The sequence below is a fragment of the Salminus brasiliensis genome, chromosome 24 (assembly GCF_030463535.1).
Source record: "Salminus brasiliensis chromosome 24, fSalBra1.hap2, whole genome shotgun sequence".
Lineage (NCBI taxonomy): Eukaryota > Metazoa > Chordata > Actinopteri > Characiformes > Bryconidae > Salminus > Salminus brasiliensis.
In genome coordinates this window covers 3,934,976-3,948,811 of record NC_132901.1, presented here as the reverse complement: position 1 = coordinate 3,948,811, position 13,836 = coordinate 3,934,976, and the positions used below count along the sequence as shown (strand labels likewise).

Below are 13,836 nucleotides of genomic sequence, written 5' to 3'. Positions count from 1 at the left end.
TGAACCATATTTCTGCATTCAGTAAGATCGTCTGAATCAAACCAGATCAGAATATGACCTAGATTTGGAGCTCCATGACGGTGGGTTCTGCGTTGCTCATGAAGGGATTGATAATGGGCTGATGAGTTGAGTCAGGTGTGATGGAAGGAAACTGTGCAGAAGGAGGCTCCCTCGGGATTTGGCTGGAGAATCGCTGACCTACATAACACATACACATTTGGCAATGAATGCAGCATTCTCTGTTGTCTGGGTTCTGTCTTCTCATGAAATCTTTCCCCTTCTTCTTTGTTTATGTGTGTGTTTGTGTGTGTGTGTGTGTGCACGTGTTTTCTACTGCAGGGTTCACTGGGCACGCTGCAGAAGGCTATAGCAGGCTTGGTGGTGATGTCTGAAGAGATGGAGAAGATGTACAGCAGCTTTCTGAATAACCAGGTCCCGCAGCACTGGGCCAGTTCAGCCTATCCCTCTCTGAAGCCTCTAGGCAGCTGGGTCAGAGACCTCGCCCTGCGCACCGCCTTCATACAGGTAATGGGTTACGCGGACCACCTGAGGTACACCATATGTCTGGAAGTTTGTAGACACCTGCTTGTCTAATGAAGAGAATTTGTTCCTCCTTTGCTGCAGTAACAGATTTTAGGGGTTTGTACTAGATATTGGAACATTACTGCCGGGATTTGATTGCATCCAGCCACTCCAACTCATTCATCATAAATCGGATTGAGCCCATTCACGCCACAAAGTGCAATTCCGCTGCTCCACAGTTCATTGCTGGGGGGCTTTATACCATCTAAACAAGGCTTTTTTTATCTACTGATTGCTGATTGTAAGAACTGTCACACTGTTCATGTCTTTTATTGAGCACAGTGAGTAAACATCTACACTGCAGGCTAGAAAAAGTTTTAATGGGATGCCTTGAGTGCCAAACCCTCTTCAGATTATCCTAATAGGGTTATGCTAAGGTCTGATTTGGCCATTCATCTGTTTCAACCATTCTTCAGTTGATTTACTTTTGTGCATTGGGTCATCGTCATGTCACATCACCCAACGTCTTTTCAGCTTGAGGTCAAGGACTGCTGCCCTTGCATTTTCTTGTAAAATGTGTGGACGCACCTTTGAATTCACTACTCACTACTAAATCCTACTATTGTCTCATCTGTCCACAGAACATTTTCCTAGGAGTTTTATGGGACATCTAAGTGGTGTTGGGCAAACTCCAAAACCTCTGGACAGTTTGTCTAAAGTCTTCTGAAAGTTGTTTGCATAAAGGCATGGTTCATACTAACCAGTCTTTCCTGAGAAGCACAGATTTATCAGGAACCAGACTTTGTGTGCCTTTATCTGATCGTTCCTTCTGGTTTCATCTCCTTAACTGAGACACCTTTTGCCAATTCGCTCTTGGAAAACTCCTTAATTAACCCAGAGCTTCACTTACTTTTTCTAGCCTGCACTGTGGTCGTTTACTCAGTGTGCTCAATAAAAGACATGAAAAGGACTGTTAGCTAAGTTGGATCGTCTAAGTCACAATTCTGGACAAACACAATCATCAGATCACATTTATTGCAGCTGTGGGTGTTTCTGATAAAGTGGCCAGAGAGTGGATTGGTCTATGTATGTGTATGTATGCAAAGCTTTGGTTAAAGTGAGTGAGATTTGAGATCCTTAATATAGGTAGTAATGCCAAGAGGAGTGTCAAAGGGATAGTTATACACACACACACACACACACACACACACACATTCCTAGACACAATATTTTTTCAATACTTCCTACACAGGCACATATCCTCAAAGCTTTCTCACACACATCCTCCCCCTAAGGCCCTCTTGCATGGCTAGGTAGACACACACACACACACACACACACACACACACACACACACACTGTTCGCTCTGATCTCAAAGCTGACTGAATGTCCTATTCCATGTGGCTGGTCTGGAGTATTCCCTTACATAACACACCGCAACACCCACCGCAACACACACCAACATAATTCAGCGCACACACACTCATACACACTCACACACTCACAGTACTAATATGAGTACATGTGTTATGAGGCATACTGTAATGGTGAAATGACTGGGCTGCTGCTGACTGAGAGCACAACATTGGCAGAACATTCACTCTGTGTGTGTGTGTGTGTGTGTGTGTGTGTGTGTGTGTGTGTGTGTGTGTGTGTGCATGTGTGAGCACTGAGGTAGGAAATATCTCACACTGCCACAATACACACTTCTGAGGCTGCACTGCTGATGCACCACAAACCTCAATAACACTTGACTGTAGTTGGTGCTGTTATTATACAGTGTAAGTAATGATTAATAATAATGAATTATGTAACTACATCATTAATAAGGCTGAGTTCAATAATGCGATAACACAATAAATGATTACGGCAGAAATGAGCTAGTTTAACCATTCACACTGTCCTCAGTTACCCAGCTCATCATCCCTTTTAAATAGGGCAGGAGGGCCCTCCCTTTCCTTCTCCCTTCAGAGTCAGTTTACCCCACAGTTTTTTCCTTATTAACCCCTTTATTAACCCCTTAACAATTCATTTATTTAATTTTATGTATATTATGGTTGTTTTATAATTGTGAAAGAGGGGCATGGATATGTCTTGGAGGGAGTGGAGGTGAGGGGGGCTGAAGTTTGTATGTAAATGATGTATGAGCTGAAGGTGAGGTGGACTCTAACTTCGGAAAACAGGCCAAGAACTATTTTGGCTAACAGCCGAGCGCATAATTTACAGTCAAATTAAACTGTAATCGACTGTAACACCTCACACCAAATCAATGCAGCTGAATGGCCACCATCAGAATGATGCATCACTATGGACTGGATGCAGTTGTACACCTAGTTAACATGCTCCAGCTCTTCTCCTCACATTTCAGTCTCGGAGCGTTTTAATCTGTAGCAAGCTCATATAATTCCCAGCTTCCTACCTGATTGGAACGATTCATCTTGGAACATATAAACAGTGACGGGTAATTCGGGAGGAAGGTCGTGAGCCAGGGGGAACACGCGCTTCGGCCTGGAAGCTCTTTGGACGGGAAGTCCTGCTCAAGGACGAAAAGGGGCCAACGCTCCGCGTGTGTTCTAACCTGCAGCCCCCTGCTCTAGTTAGCAAGTCAGATTTCCCTCATGCCCTAGATGGGAATTGAACCAGAAGTGATTGTTGCCTGCTAGAGCAACCTCTGGCTGCAAAAAGCATCTCTTCCTTGTGCCTATACAGCTCCACCGAGGTGATGGCAAACACTCTGTGGGTGCAGTAGGATGCAGAGCATAGCTTATGCTTGTGTTGAACGTCTATGGAATTGCCTCACTTCTTGCTGTGTGTGTTTGTAGAGCTGGGTAACGAGAGGGCAGCCCAAGTCTTTCTGGATCTCTGGCTTCTTCTTCCCTCAGGGCTTCCTCACAGGTTGGTGTTCCAAAACAAGTTCAAGTAAGTGTGTGTGTTTGTGTGTTCTTGGTATTCCTGCAGAGAAACATAATGAAGCATATGTTCTCCCGCCCTGCAGGGGCACTGCAGAACCATGCACGCAAGTACAACCTGCCCATAGACGAGCTGAACTTCCGCTTCAACATTGTTCCGGAGTACCGAGACCAGGCCGTGGTCATCGAAGCCCTGAAGAACCTCAGCCCTGGGGTGGAACTCGATCTGGACCAGAAGGTCAGCTCAGTGCCAGAGATGTCAGAGATTTGACATTTGAACACACCGCCTTCAGAGAAAGGTGGAGCTGACTAGGCCCCCGCTGTTTGTGTTAATCTGCGTCTGTGTGCCTCTGCTAAACTCTGTAGCTACCCTCTGTGAAGGACGGCGTATTGGTGCATGGGATGTTCATGGACTCCAGTCGCTGGGACGATGAAAACATGGTGATGGAGGACGCATTGCCACGGGTGATGAACCCCGTGCTGCCGGTGATGCACTTTGAGCCGCAGCAGAACTACATACCTGATCTGTCACTGTACCAAGCCCCGCTCTACAAAACCTCAGCCAGAGCCGGAACTCTCTCCACCACAGGTAACACAGATCAGTGTGGAGCAGGGCTGCCCAGTCTGGAGTGTATCAAACATATCTGAGCCAGGGAGTGAAGTTTTCAGGGGGAACCTGAGTTAGAAGGTCTGTTGAACCCTGTAGTGCTGTAGTGTGGAAGGATCACATGATCAACTGTAGAACCGCGCCCAGACTGTTTTTAGAGAGGTGTGAGGAGTCTAAGGAGGTGATTTTTGAGTTTTAGCATATTTTTGGTTTACTGGCTGCTCTCTCTCTCTTTTTGCAGGGCACTCCACTAACTTCGTGGTGACGGTGCTGTTGCCATCCAACAGGCCCAGCGACTACTGGATCTCAAAGGCCTCAGCACTGCTTTGTCAGCTCAATGAGTGAGTTGCTCTAATGCCTGAACATCTTCACTTATTTACACTTCGGACATTCTTCACACCAGTGCCTTCGCTGTCTCGTAAATGCTGTTCTGGCATCAACTACAGAAACCAATAAACTTTAATATCTCATGCAAAACGAGTCCGGAATGAAATACCTGTAGACCTGTACAGAGCAACAATGAGTGGCTCCGCTAAACGACCTTCTTGTGTTAATAAATCATATGGGTGTGGATCCGTTTAAAGGGGCCCTGTATCGGGAAACTGTATTCATCTCGGCATAGTTGAATATTGAGAGTTCAGCACATGGCTGTTCTTCCTTCAAAAGACCATCCAGCAGAACCAGAGCTGTGAAAAGGACCAGTTCCAAAACCCCCAAAACTGTTACATCACAGTCTTGACTTATTATTTTTCCTCTTTATATTTAGGCTGGAGAATACGGTGGTGCTGATGGTGCAGAGCAGCTCATCACCTCCAGACTAGTTTTGGGAATGCCAAAATAAAAGCAGAGCCTTTACTGGCAGCAGAGCTTTCATTGTACAAGGAAAATCAGCAAAATAACAGGGTGGTAAATAGTTTTTTTTTTTATACCTCAAATTGTGACTGTGTTTTTTACTAATCAGTAACTACATGCAAAGCACCGCAACCTGGCTGAGTTGTTACTAAGTTATAACAGGGGGGGGGGGGGAGCCAGGAACCTCTGCTGGTTCTGAGAAGTTTAAGTGGATAATTCTTCATCTTTAAGGAAAATTCCACAAAACACACCTGAATCACTTCAGATTTTTTTTATTGAGGTTTTGTTTAAAATCTAGATTTTCTAATAAAATGACCTTTAGATAATAGTGTTTACATAATTTCTGTACATATTGCAAAGAGGACAGCACAAAGTGGGGACAGAGAGAGAAAAAAGGCCAACGATACGAGGACAGTTCCGAACGGGGCACAACACACGCTATGGGTGAAATACTGTACTTTAACCACAGTGCTGTTTAATAATATACATACATAAGTACATTTTACATAAAAATATCAGATAGATCCCATAACTCCCCATTTCCTCTTCACACGCTTTCCATCTTTTGGAGTTTCGGCAACCCTGGATTCGTCCACTCGAGTGTTGTGAACTAAAAGAACGTGATACATGTGCATTAAACGCAACTCAGAACCACAAACTAAGAAGTGCTACAACACAGAACACAGGGTGGGTCAGGTGTTTTTGCTTGGGGACCCTCCAAACGGAGTTCCTGAGAAGACTCCGGTACATTTTAGCAGATTTCAGATCCTGGATCGTCAGGATTTGACATGCCACCTCTTTGATCATGTAGAAATCAGAAGGAAAAGTATGGTTTCAAGGATTGTTACAGTGGAATGAACGTCCTGGGACTTCTCCCATTATGTCAAGTCCTTTACAATTGCGATAATAATCATGGCACTCTTCCAAGTTTTCCATTTCTTAGATTGGGAGTCTAGTGGCTGAGTGACAAACTGATCAACAAAGCAAAAACAGCAACATCAGCAATAACAACCAAAGCCGTGGTACGTAGACGTGGTGAGGTGGGAGGAGCACAGTGTTTGTTGGGGAGCAGTAAATGGAGAGGCCAAGAGAGTGTTCGGATCACACTCTGAACGCCAAGCTACTGCACCACACGTGGCTGCTCCAGAGAGAGGCTACAGTGGACGGGCCACAACAAGCTGAAGTCCAGGAGCTTCTCTGAAGGTATACGTTTGCTCAGAAGTAACTAGGCTTGAAAAATACACTCAGTTTGGTCAATATACTTTTTTTTTTTCATTTTTTTCAAATATTTTTTTATCATCAACATTTGTTCACGTTGTTCAAAAAAAAAAAAAAGACCAGGAAAGAGTTTGACGACTTTGGCAGTACACACTGACTCATCTCACCAGCTCTCGAACTGATTCACACCTCTCACACTGAATGAATCACCTGTCAGCAAATCTGTCACGCTTGAATCTCACAGAATCACATTCCTCACACTGACACACATCCCAGCCACTCAGTGAATCAGTGAGTGTACAGTATATGTCCAAATGTTTGTGGACACCCTTTCCAATAAATGCAGGTAGTTTAAGCCGCACCAATTACCAGCACACGTACAAAAATACACACACACTACTTGTCGTACCTTGATTTTGAAAGAAACAATGACTGAGCAGGTGTCCCAATACTTTTGTCCATATAGTGCATTTACAGTGAATGGTAATGATTCACACTTCTCACACTGACAGACTGATTGACAGTGATTTAATGAGTCACAGCGAGTCCGTGAATCCCGTTAGCTCGGTAGCTACGTTTTCGTAGGTTTCTAACGCAATTCGTTAGAAAAAAGTCGTTATGGTCACATCTACATGGTGTAGTTCCATTCTGCTGTGGAAATGTACACACTGTAACTGCGGCACTATTTAAGGTGGAATGGAGAGTTAGAGCCAAGAACATTAGAACCAACTTACAAAAGTGTAACGTCACAACACATCTCAGTTTAAATGAAGCTCAGAAATTTAGTTTACTAAAAATCGATACCTGATCCATTAAAAATGCCTGGATTGGCCCCTGATCCAGAGTCACTCGACTGGAACATGTTAGTGTGCAGTTTGGGACATGGCCCTCCAATTGAAACGTAGCTAATGATGCAAAACTTATACTGAATCACAGTGATTCAGTGAATCACTGCAAACTACACAGAATGCGTATTTGTCTCACAATTCTGCTGAATCACAGTGACTCAGTAACTCAGTAATCTCACCAATTCACTTTCCACGCTGATTCTAAGTGAATCATACAAAATCGCATCGATTTACGTTTCACTGACTCATAGTGAATCACTTTGAATCACAGTAAATCAGTAAATCACACTCCCTATGCTGCTGACTTCCATTGAAACAAAGATTCAGTGAATCACTGTGACTCTGAAGAATGAATCATGCTGAATTTGACTGAGTCTCTCCAAATCTCACAAATCACACAGACTCACTGACTCGCACTGATCACAATGACTCACTTCACTTCACACTGAGTCACATGGTGGTGGTTAGATTTTCTTCGTCAGCACATCTAATTAATTAATCTACAAAAAAAATGAAAATATCAAAGCGAGAACCACGGGATTATGTGTAGTCTTTGGTGACTGCCTCGATGAAGTTGGGCGCCGACATGAGGATGGTGAAGGTGCAGATGATGGAGAAGAGCGAGAAGGTGACAAGACAGAGACGGTCCACCACGGCGGCGGCGAATTTCCACTCGCTGCACACAGCCTCGGCCTCATCCTGCGCCCGGAAACGCTGCGAGATGTACAGCACCTCAGCCAGGATGCGCTGGATCTCCCTCTCGCCTGCCACCGCCACCACCTCCGCCCTCTGCTGCTGCTGCTGCTGCTGCTCGTGACCCGGAGAGCCCCCCGCCGGCCGGGCGCCGCCACATGATACACCCGAGTCGCTGCTGGCCGGGCAGCAGGCGCTGTCCATGGTGTGGTAGCCGAAATACAGGTTCATGTGGCCGTTGGTGGCCGAGCTGGCCGAGGATGAAGATGCCTGACCTGGGACGGCGCCCATCTGGATGCTGCTGGCGCTGGCGTGGTGCAGCGGTGGGTGGGCGTACTTGTAGCCTGATTTGCGGTCCTCGCCCGGCTTCTTCATGCGCAGAAACCAGGCGCACCAGTTCAGCAGGATCACCCGCACCTGAGGGAGGAACGTAGAGGGAAGCTACAGTCCGGCAGTTTATGGCCATATACCCATCTCACAACTTACAGGACTTAATGATCTACTGGAACTTTTGGTGCCAGATACCACAGGACACGTTCAGAGGTCTTGTAAAGGGACATTTTGCACAGTACGTATCTTTAGTTGAATTTATACCCTGATATTTTTAATGCTGACACTGTCCATGACCTGTTCAGTTTGCAGTGGTAACGGGGACATCAGTGGTTGGTGGAACCTGCTTTAGTTTGGGCTGTGGGTGGTGTATTTTAACTGTACTTCAAAGATGATTGTAATAATTATGACTGAACCATAGGATTCCCTACAGCAATACAGCAGTTGAGACCGCTCATCAGCCATAGGCTAATAATAATAATATCAGTCATTAATACTGCTACAGTGGCTAGCATTAGTGCTTACTACACTGCAGTGGTCATGGAAGAAGATAACCTTGGTCCTTATCAGGCAGAACTGATTTGAAGAATGAAAGGCAGTAAACCTTTCAACTGTGGAAAATAGGAATAATAATAATAATATATTGCCCAAAGAGAGATGAAAACAAACTGCATCATGGGTGTATACCGATCCTCATATGAACTCAAGGTGAAGTAAATGTTAGCAAGCTAGTGCAAACAGAGACAAATGAGGATAGAAGTCTTAAGAAGTTGAGCGAAGCCAATCAGGAGGTATGAATATTGATTTCCCGTTAATTAATGGGTCCACTCTAGAGGGCAGTATTTACACCATACGACTGGACTAATGAGACTTTTCAATAAGGAATCAATAGCCTGTATTTATCCAAACTTCTCAGAGAGGCGTATCAGTACGTTTACTCTGCGATGCTTAATAAACGAGGCTGCGTTGTTGGGATAGCGGTGTAGTGTAGAGTAGACTTGGCCTAATCCATGCTTGGTAAAAGTATGAAAGCCAGGCTTGAAATGACAAAAGGTACGACATGCTGGCGAGAGCCATTGTGCTATGTTCTGATGCAATTCTTTTTGTCCGAACACACACACACACACACACAGAAGCTGGCAGACTGAGCCCCGCTGGGTACCAGTCGTGTTAGGCAGATGGAGTTGTGTGTGTGTGTGGCCCTCAGCGAGCCCTGCTCTGTTTAAAGATTCAGACCTGTCTCAGTGTAGGCAGCTCCCAGCGGGCCTGAGCTAAATAAGAAACGCTGGCCAGCCGGACTTCCAAGGAGCCCCCGTTCCCACCCTCTAATAAGAGTTGAGAAGAAGACATTAAACTTTTATTGACTTGATTAACAGTGTATAGCTTCTCCATCTGCCTGTGTCGCTGCTTCGGCCTAGAACTTTCCACACCTGCTCAGGCTGCTGCTGGTTGAGGTGCTGCACTGTAAAACACGATGTACCGTTCACTGACACTCTAATAGTGCGTCATCAACAACGTAGAAAACACCTTCGAATTCAGAAGGGCCTGTTTGAGTGCCTGCTTCTTGCTCACTCAACCCCAACACCTTTTTCATTACTCCATGCCACTGGCTACGCAAATCCTAGCTAGCTAGTGCAAATAGGGACAAATTAGCCTAACATTTACTTCACCTTGAGTTCATACTAGGATCGATATGCTCGTGTAATGCGGTTATGATCACAGTACATTTTTCAAAGTAGCCCGACTCCGCACCCCACAACCTGGCAGATCTCACATACTGCTGCCTTTTAGCTACTCCAATGGAGCACCACAATTTTCAGGTTCTGGACTTTGACTTTGCTATTGAGGATCGCTGTCCTTTGGTTGTTCGCAGGTTGTCTTGCAGTATCCCCCCATGTTTTGCACCATCCCTCCATCCTTCAGTTTTAACCAGATGTCCAGTGTCCACCGAGGAAAAGCCTCCCCACAACATGATGCTTTTTCCAGATTTAGCAAACACTCCTACTGTGCTTGAGTTTGCTCTCTGAAGGATTCGTTCACGACTTCACTTACAAAAGCAACGGCACGAAGCACTTTCACAGACGCCGCTTACCCATTTTGGCATCTTCCCTCCTTGTGGATCATGATGATGAAACTGCAGAACCAGGACCGTGACCACCACTGACAAGCCCACGATCATCATTGTGCTTGCAAAGTACTGAGCTACACACACACACACACATACATCAATCAGTGTTCAAAATTTGCTTCTTAAATTAGTATTGGGGCCATTAAGCTAATGTAGCTAACAAGCTATCAGTAACCAATTAATCCCTCTTAGACTGCATGCTTAAATCCTTGCCCCACTGTGTGCTGGTGTTAGGCAGTCTCTAGCAGACTTGCTTGCAGGTTCAAAACATAGATGGATTCTAACGGCTTAAACTGTCTGGAACTTTTTTTTTTAACACTGTTTCCATTGCTGGCGTTTCCGTCGTTTCTGTCTCCTCCACCACCACAGTGTTTGCTGTCATCAGAAGTCTCAACTTTGACTCTGAACTGCCCTCTAGTGAATGTACTGCTTAACATCCATGCCAGCGTAAAGAATGCATAGAAGTATGTGGGCAGTGACGGCTTTGTGCTAATAGGAGGGATATAGGTACTTGTTAGCTCCGTTAGCTTTGCAGCTCCAGTGCAACGGCTTACAAGACAGATCATCCGATATACTAAAGGCACCACATTGAGAGTCTATGAAGGACACTTAACCCTTGTGTTGTCTTAGGGGGCAAAAATGACCCGCCACTATGTGCACCAGCAGAGAAAAGCCCCTAAATGAAAAGGACTTTTCGTGAAGAGAAAGCGAGGCATGTTCATTGTTCATGCATCCGTGAAAGCTGTACACCACCAGGGTACACAGATTATCTTCAGGTCATTTTTGACCCTTAGGATAAGGGAAGTACACGGAATGCTAAGACTACACAAGGGTATAAGCAAGGCTAATGGCGTGCAATGCACCAAGCATCTCTAACCATGAGCAGAAGTTAGAGAATAAGGTAAGGCATGCCTATGAGAGGGACAGAATCAGAAGTGGCCGGCATGATCTCGGCAACCAGCAGCATGAAGACGGTCAGCGAGAGCAGGACAGTGATTCCTGAAGGGGGACAGAGAGAAAAAGAAGTGAAAATCAGAACATCTGTCCATTCACGTGATTTTACACCTCTGATTTCAGGCTGTACAGACACCACCCAGCCAACGTGTCCAGCCTAGCTGGGACCCATGTGAAATTAAGGTGAACTGTAACAATGGGGCCTGTTTGGGAAGCCCAACTTGGTCCCAGTAGCAAAGCATCTACAGACCCACTCTGATCCCATTCCCACCTGGAACCCACCCGGAACCCACCTAGCCCACGTTCCACTTATGAGCCCCACATGAGCATGATGGCTAGCTAATAACGTATGGGACAGGATTTGGACTTGGTGTGTGTATGTGTTTAGGAGCCACCTCCTCTTTTCCAACTGCCGCCGATGCAAAGCCATCTTGGAGGAAAGCACTGGGTACCCAGCTCTGCGCATGTGTCAGTCCTCGCCATCCCAATGTGATTGATTGGGGTTCCATGTGATATTACAGAATTAGGTGAGGTTACATTACAATGTCAGTCTAAAAGCTCCCCATAGGTGTTCAACTGGGTTGAAGGCCATAACATATCGTTTACATCATTTTCAATCGTTCACCGACCCCTCCATGATGACCCTGTGGATAATCATCCTGCTGAAGGATGACGGTAATCAGTCAGAACAGCTTTGTATTGATCTCCAGTGACCTTTCCCTCTAATGGGACAGCCCAGACAGCCATGCGCTTGCCTACTTGTAGAGAACATGGTGAAGGATGATCGATGTAAAGCAGTGCCTTTGGGTTTCCTCAGCAACGCTCAGCTTTACCAGTATGATGGCCAGAAGCAAATCCCATAATTTAACAATGACAATGTGAAATGAACTGGATGATATATTTAGTTAAGCTCAGCGTCGGGTTGCCATAGCTGACAGTCTGATGGACCAAGGAAAACACGACCTGCTGGACTTCATGGGTTGAACAGTAAGGTTGGTGGCTTCCTATTAGGATCTCCAAAGGCCTCTACAGAGGGGACCCAACGCCCAGGGTGATGGAATAGGATTGAGCTCATATAGGTGTGACAGAGCGCAGGTTGTGTGTTTGCAAGTGTGTGTTACCTAGCGAGATCTTCTCTCCAGAGTCTGCAGGCAGCAGGAACACCAGCAGTGCTAAGCCTGAGATCAGCACGCAGGGGATGAGCAGATTGAGGCCGTAGTACAGCGTCCTTCTCCTCATGGTCACCGTGAACGTCACGTCCGGGTAGGGCTCCTTACAGCAGTCATAATAAAGCTCGTTGCGCTTTCCTGGAACACCTACAAACACACACACACACACTCAGCTTTATTTTACAGCTCCTGTATAACAGATCATTACTCTCATGCGAAAGAGAAGATGAAGGAATGAAGGTTTCATACCCGCACCACTGAACTGCCACTGTGGGGGGTCTTGGGGGGGGGGGGGGTCTCCACACAAAGGTAAGAGCAGACATCTAGACGTCTAGTAGCTCTAAATAACATTAAATAGCCTGTTGGAAAGTTGGGTTAGCATAGCTAGCCTTTATGACCAGTGTCTACAGCAGTAGCCTTCTTCAGACGGCAGTTCGATATGAGCTAGCACCAACCCATGGAGAGCAAGGACAATCATGCAGTCTTGAAACCCCAACCGCAGGTGGCTGTGGCATCAGCATCACCATCACCAAGTCCTAGCGAGCTAGCTGCCTCCCTGCCACCATCACACTGAGACACATGTGGCAAAGGGACAGCCATCCTACCCACCCAGAATCCAAATGTGTTTCCAAACAAGCAACCGCACTTTATTGGACAGTCGGCAGTGGCGGTTCTAGAGTCAGAGGAAGAACAATGCACACGTGGCACTGATAACAAGGGGGCGGGGCTAGACACTGATAACCCCTAGATACCCCTAAGTCTGGGTGGCTAGTCAGGTCTGCTATTCTGCCCAAAATGCCATCAATAAACAAAGTCAATGAGGGGGGAAAAAGACTGTATCCCTGCTTGGGACACTCTGTCCATCCTGTCACAAACTATTCTGTCCTGCTGACTTCCGTCAGTCTCTGATGTCCTCCAAGCATCTGCGCCTCAACCTTCTCCCTAAACCCGTACCCAAACAAAGCCAGTGTGATTACTCTCCTCATGCTCCTCGTGTTTACTCAGAGCGCTGATGTTTGCTTTGCTGTTTCCTCATCTTTGTAATGCGAGCCGTTCATTTTGCCGATAGCCTTCGAGGGCCTAAAATCAACAGGGTCAAAGTTTGGAAGAGTAAACAGTCTAAGCTGGTCACCAGAGATTACAGCGTACTTGAGGAAACGCTCTGTAACTTCATGTATCAGAAGAACCACTGGAGAACGTCGAGAGGAACGTCTGTCCGTGGAACGGTCGAGTACTGCAACATCTGTCAGTGCAGAAACTGCTGTTGTTAGACTTTGTTTAGATGCTTGTCTTCCAGACATCTTGAAGGATGACGGCTCAAGCCGAGCCAAGGTATAGATCAGGATTTGCCCGCTGCCATCTGTTTGGGTAGGGCCCATCCATTTCTAAGTTCCTGCATCAGATACCAAGAGGCCTTCGAGCTTCATCCACCATTCACCATTCACTAGTCTGATTGCACTTAAGTGCCTTTACTATCGTTTTTTAATGTCTGCGAGTTGAGGACCAATTCTTTTGGTTCTTCTATTATTTCAACTGCAGATCAGTTGAAATAATATGACAAAATGACAAAATCAGTTGAACCTGTTTAGTGGACGAGAATGGGTT

General features: G+C 45.9%; 2 protein-coding genes across 2 annotated transcripts in view; one reads left to right on the top strand and one right to left on the bottom strand.

Annotated features, from left to right (window-relative positions):
* Positions 1 to 4,503, top strand: part of dnah6 (dynein, axonemal, heavy chain 6) — a 91,579-nt gene extending 87,076 nt beyond the window's left edge. The window contains exons 74-78 of the mRNA XM_072669699.1: positions 340 to 525; positions 3,346 to 3,418; positions 3,519 to 3,670; positions 3,799 to 4,021; positions 4,281 to 4,503. Of these exons, the coding sequence (XP_072525800.1) occupies positions 340 to 525; positions 3,346 to 3,418; positions 3,519 to 3,670; positions 3,799 to 4,021; positions 4,281 to 4,384 (738 nt within the window). The 3' untranslated portion in view covers positions 4,385 to 4,503. The remainder of the gene's footprint in view (positions 1 to 339; positions 526 to 3,345; positions 3,419 to 3,518; positions 3,671 to 3,798; positions 4,022 to 4,280) is intronic.
* A 710-nt stretch (positions 4,504 to 5,213) lies between these two features.
* chrna8 (cholinergic receptor, nicotinic, alpha 8) overlaps positions 5,214 to 13,836 on the bottom strand; it is a 56,998-nt gene continuing 48,375 nt past the window's right edge. The window contains exons 7-10 of the mRNA XM_072670682.1: positions 12,184 to 12,378; positions 11,021 to 11,107; positions 10,073 to 10,182; positions 5,214 to 8,067 (exon numbers count right to left, since the gene is read on the bottom strand). Of these exons, the coding sequence (XP_072526783.1) occupies positions 7,498 to 8,067; positions 10,073 to 10,182; positions 11,021 to 11,107; positions 12,184 to 12,378 (962 nt within the window). The 3' untranslated portion in view covers positions 5,214 to 7,497. The remainder of the gene's footprint in view (positions 8,068 to 10,072; positions 10,183 to 11,020; positions 11,108 to 12,183; positions 12,379 to 13,836) is intronic.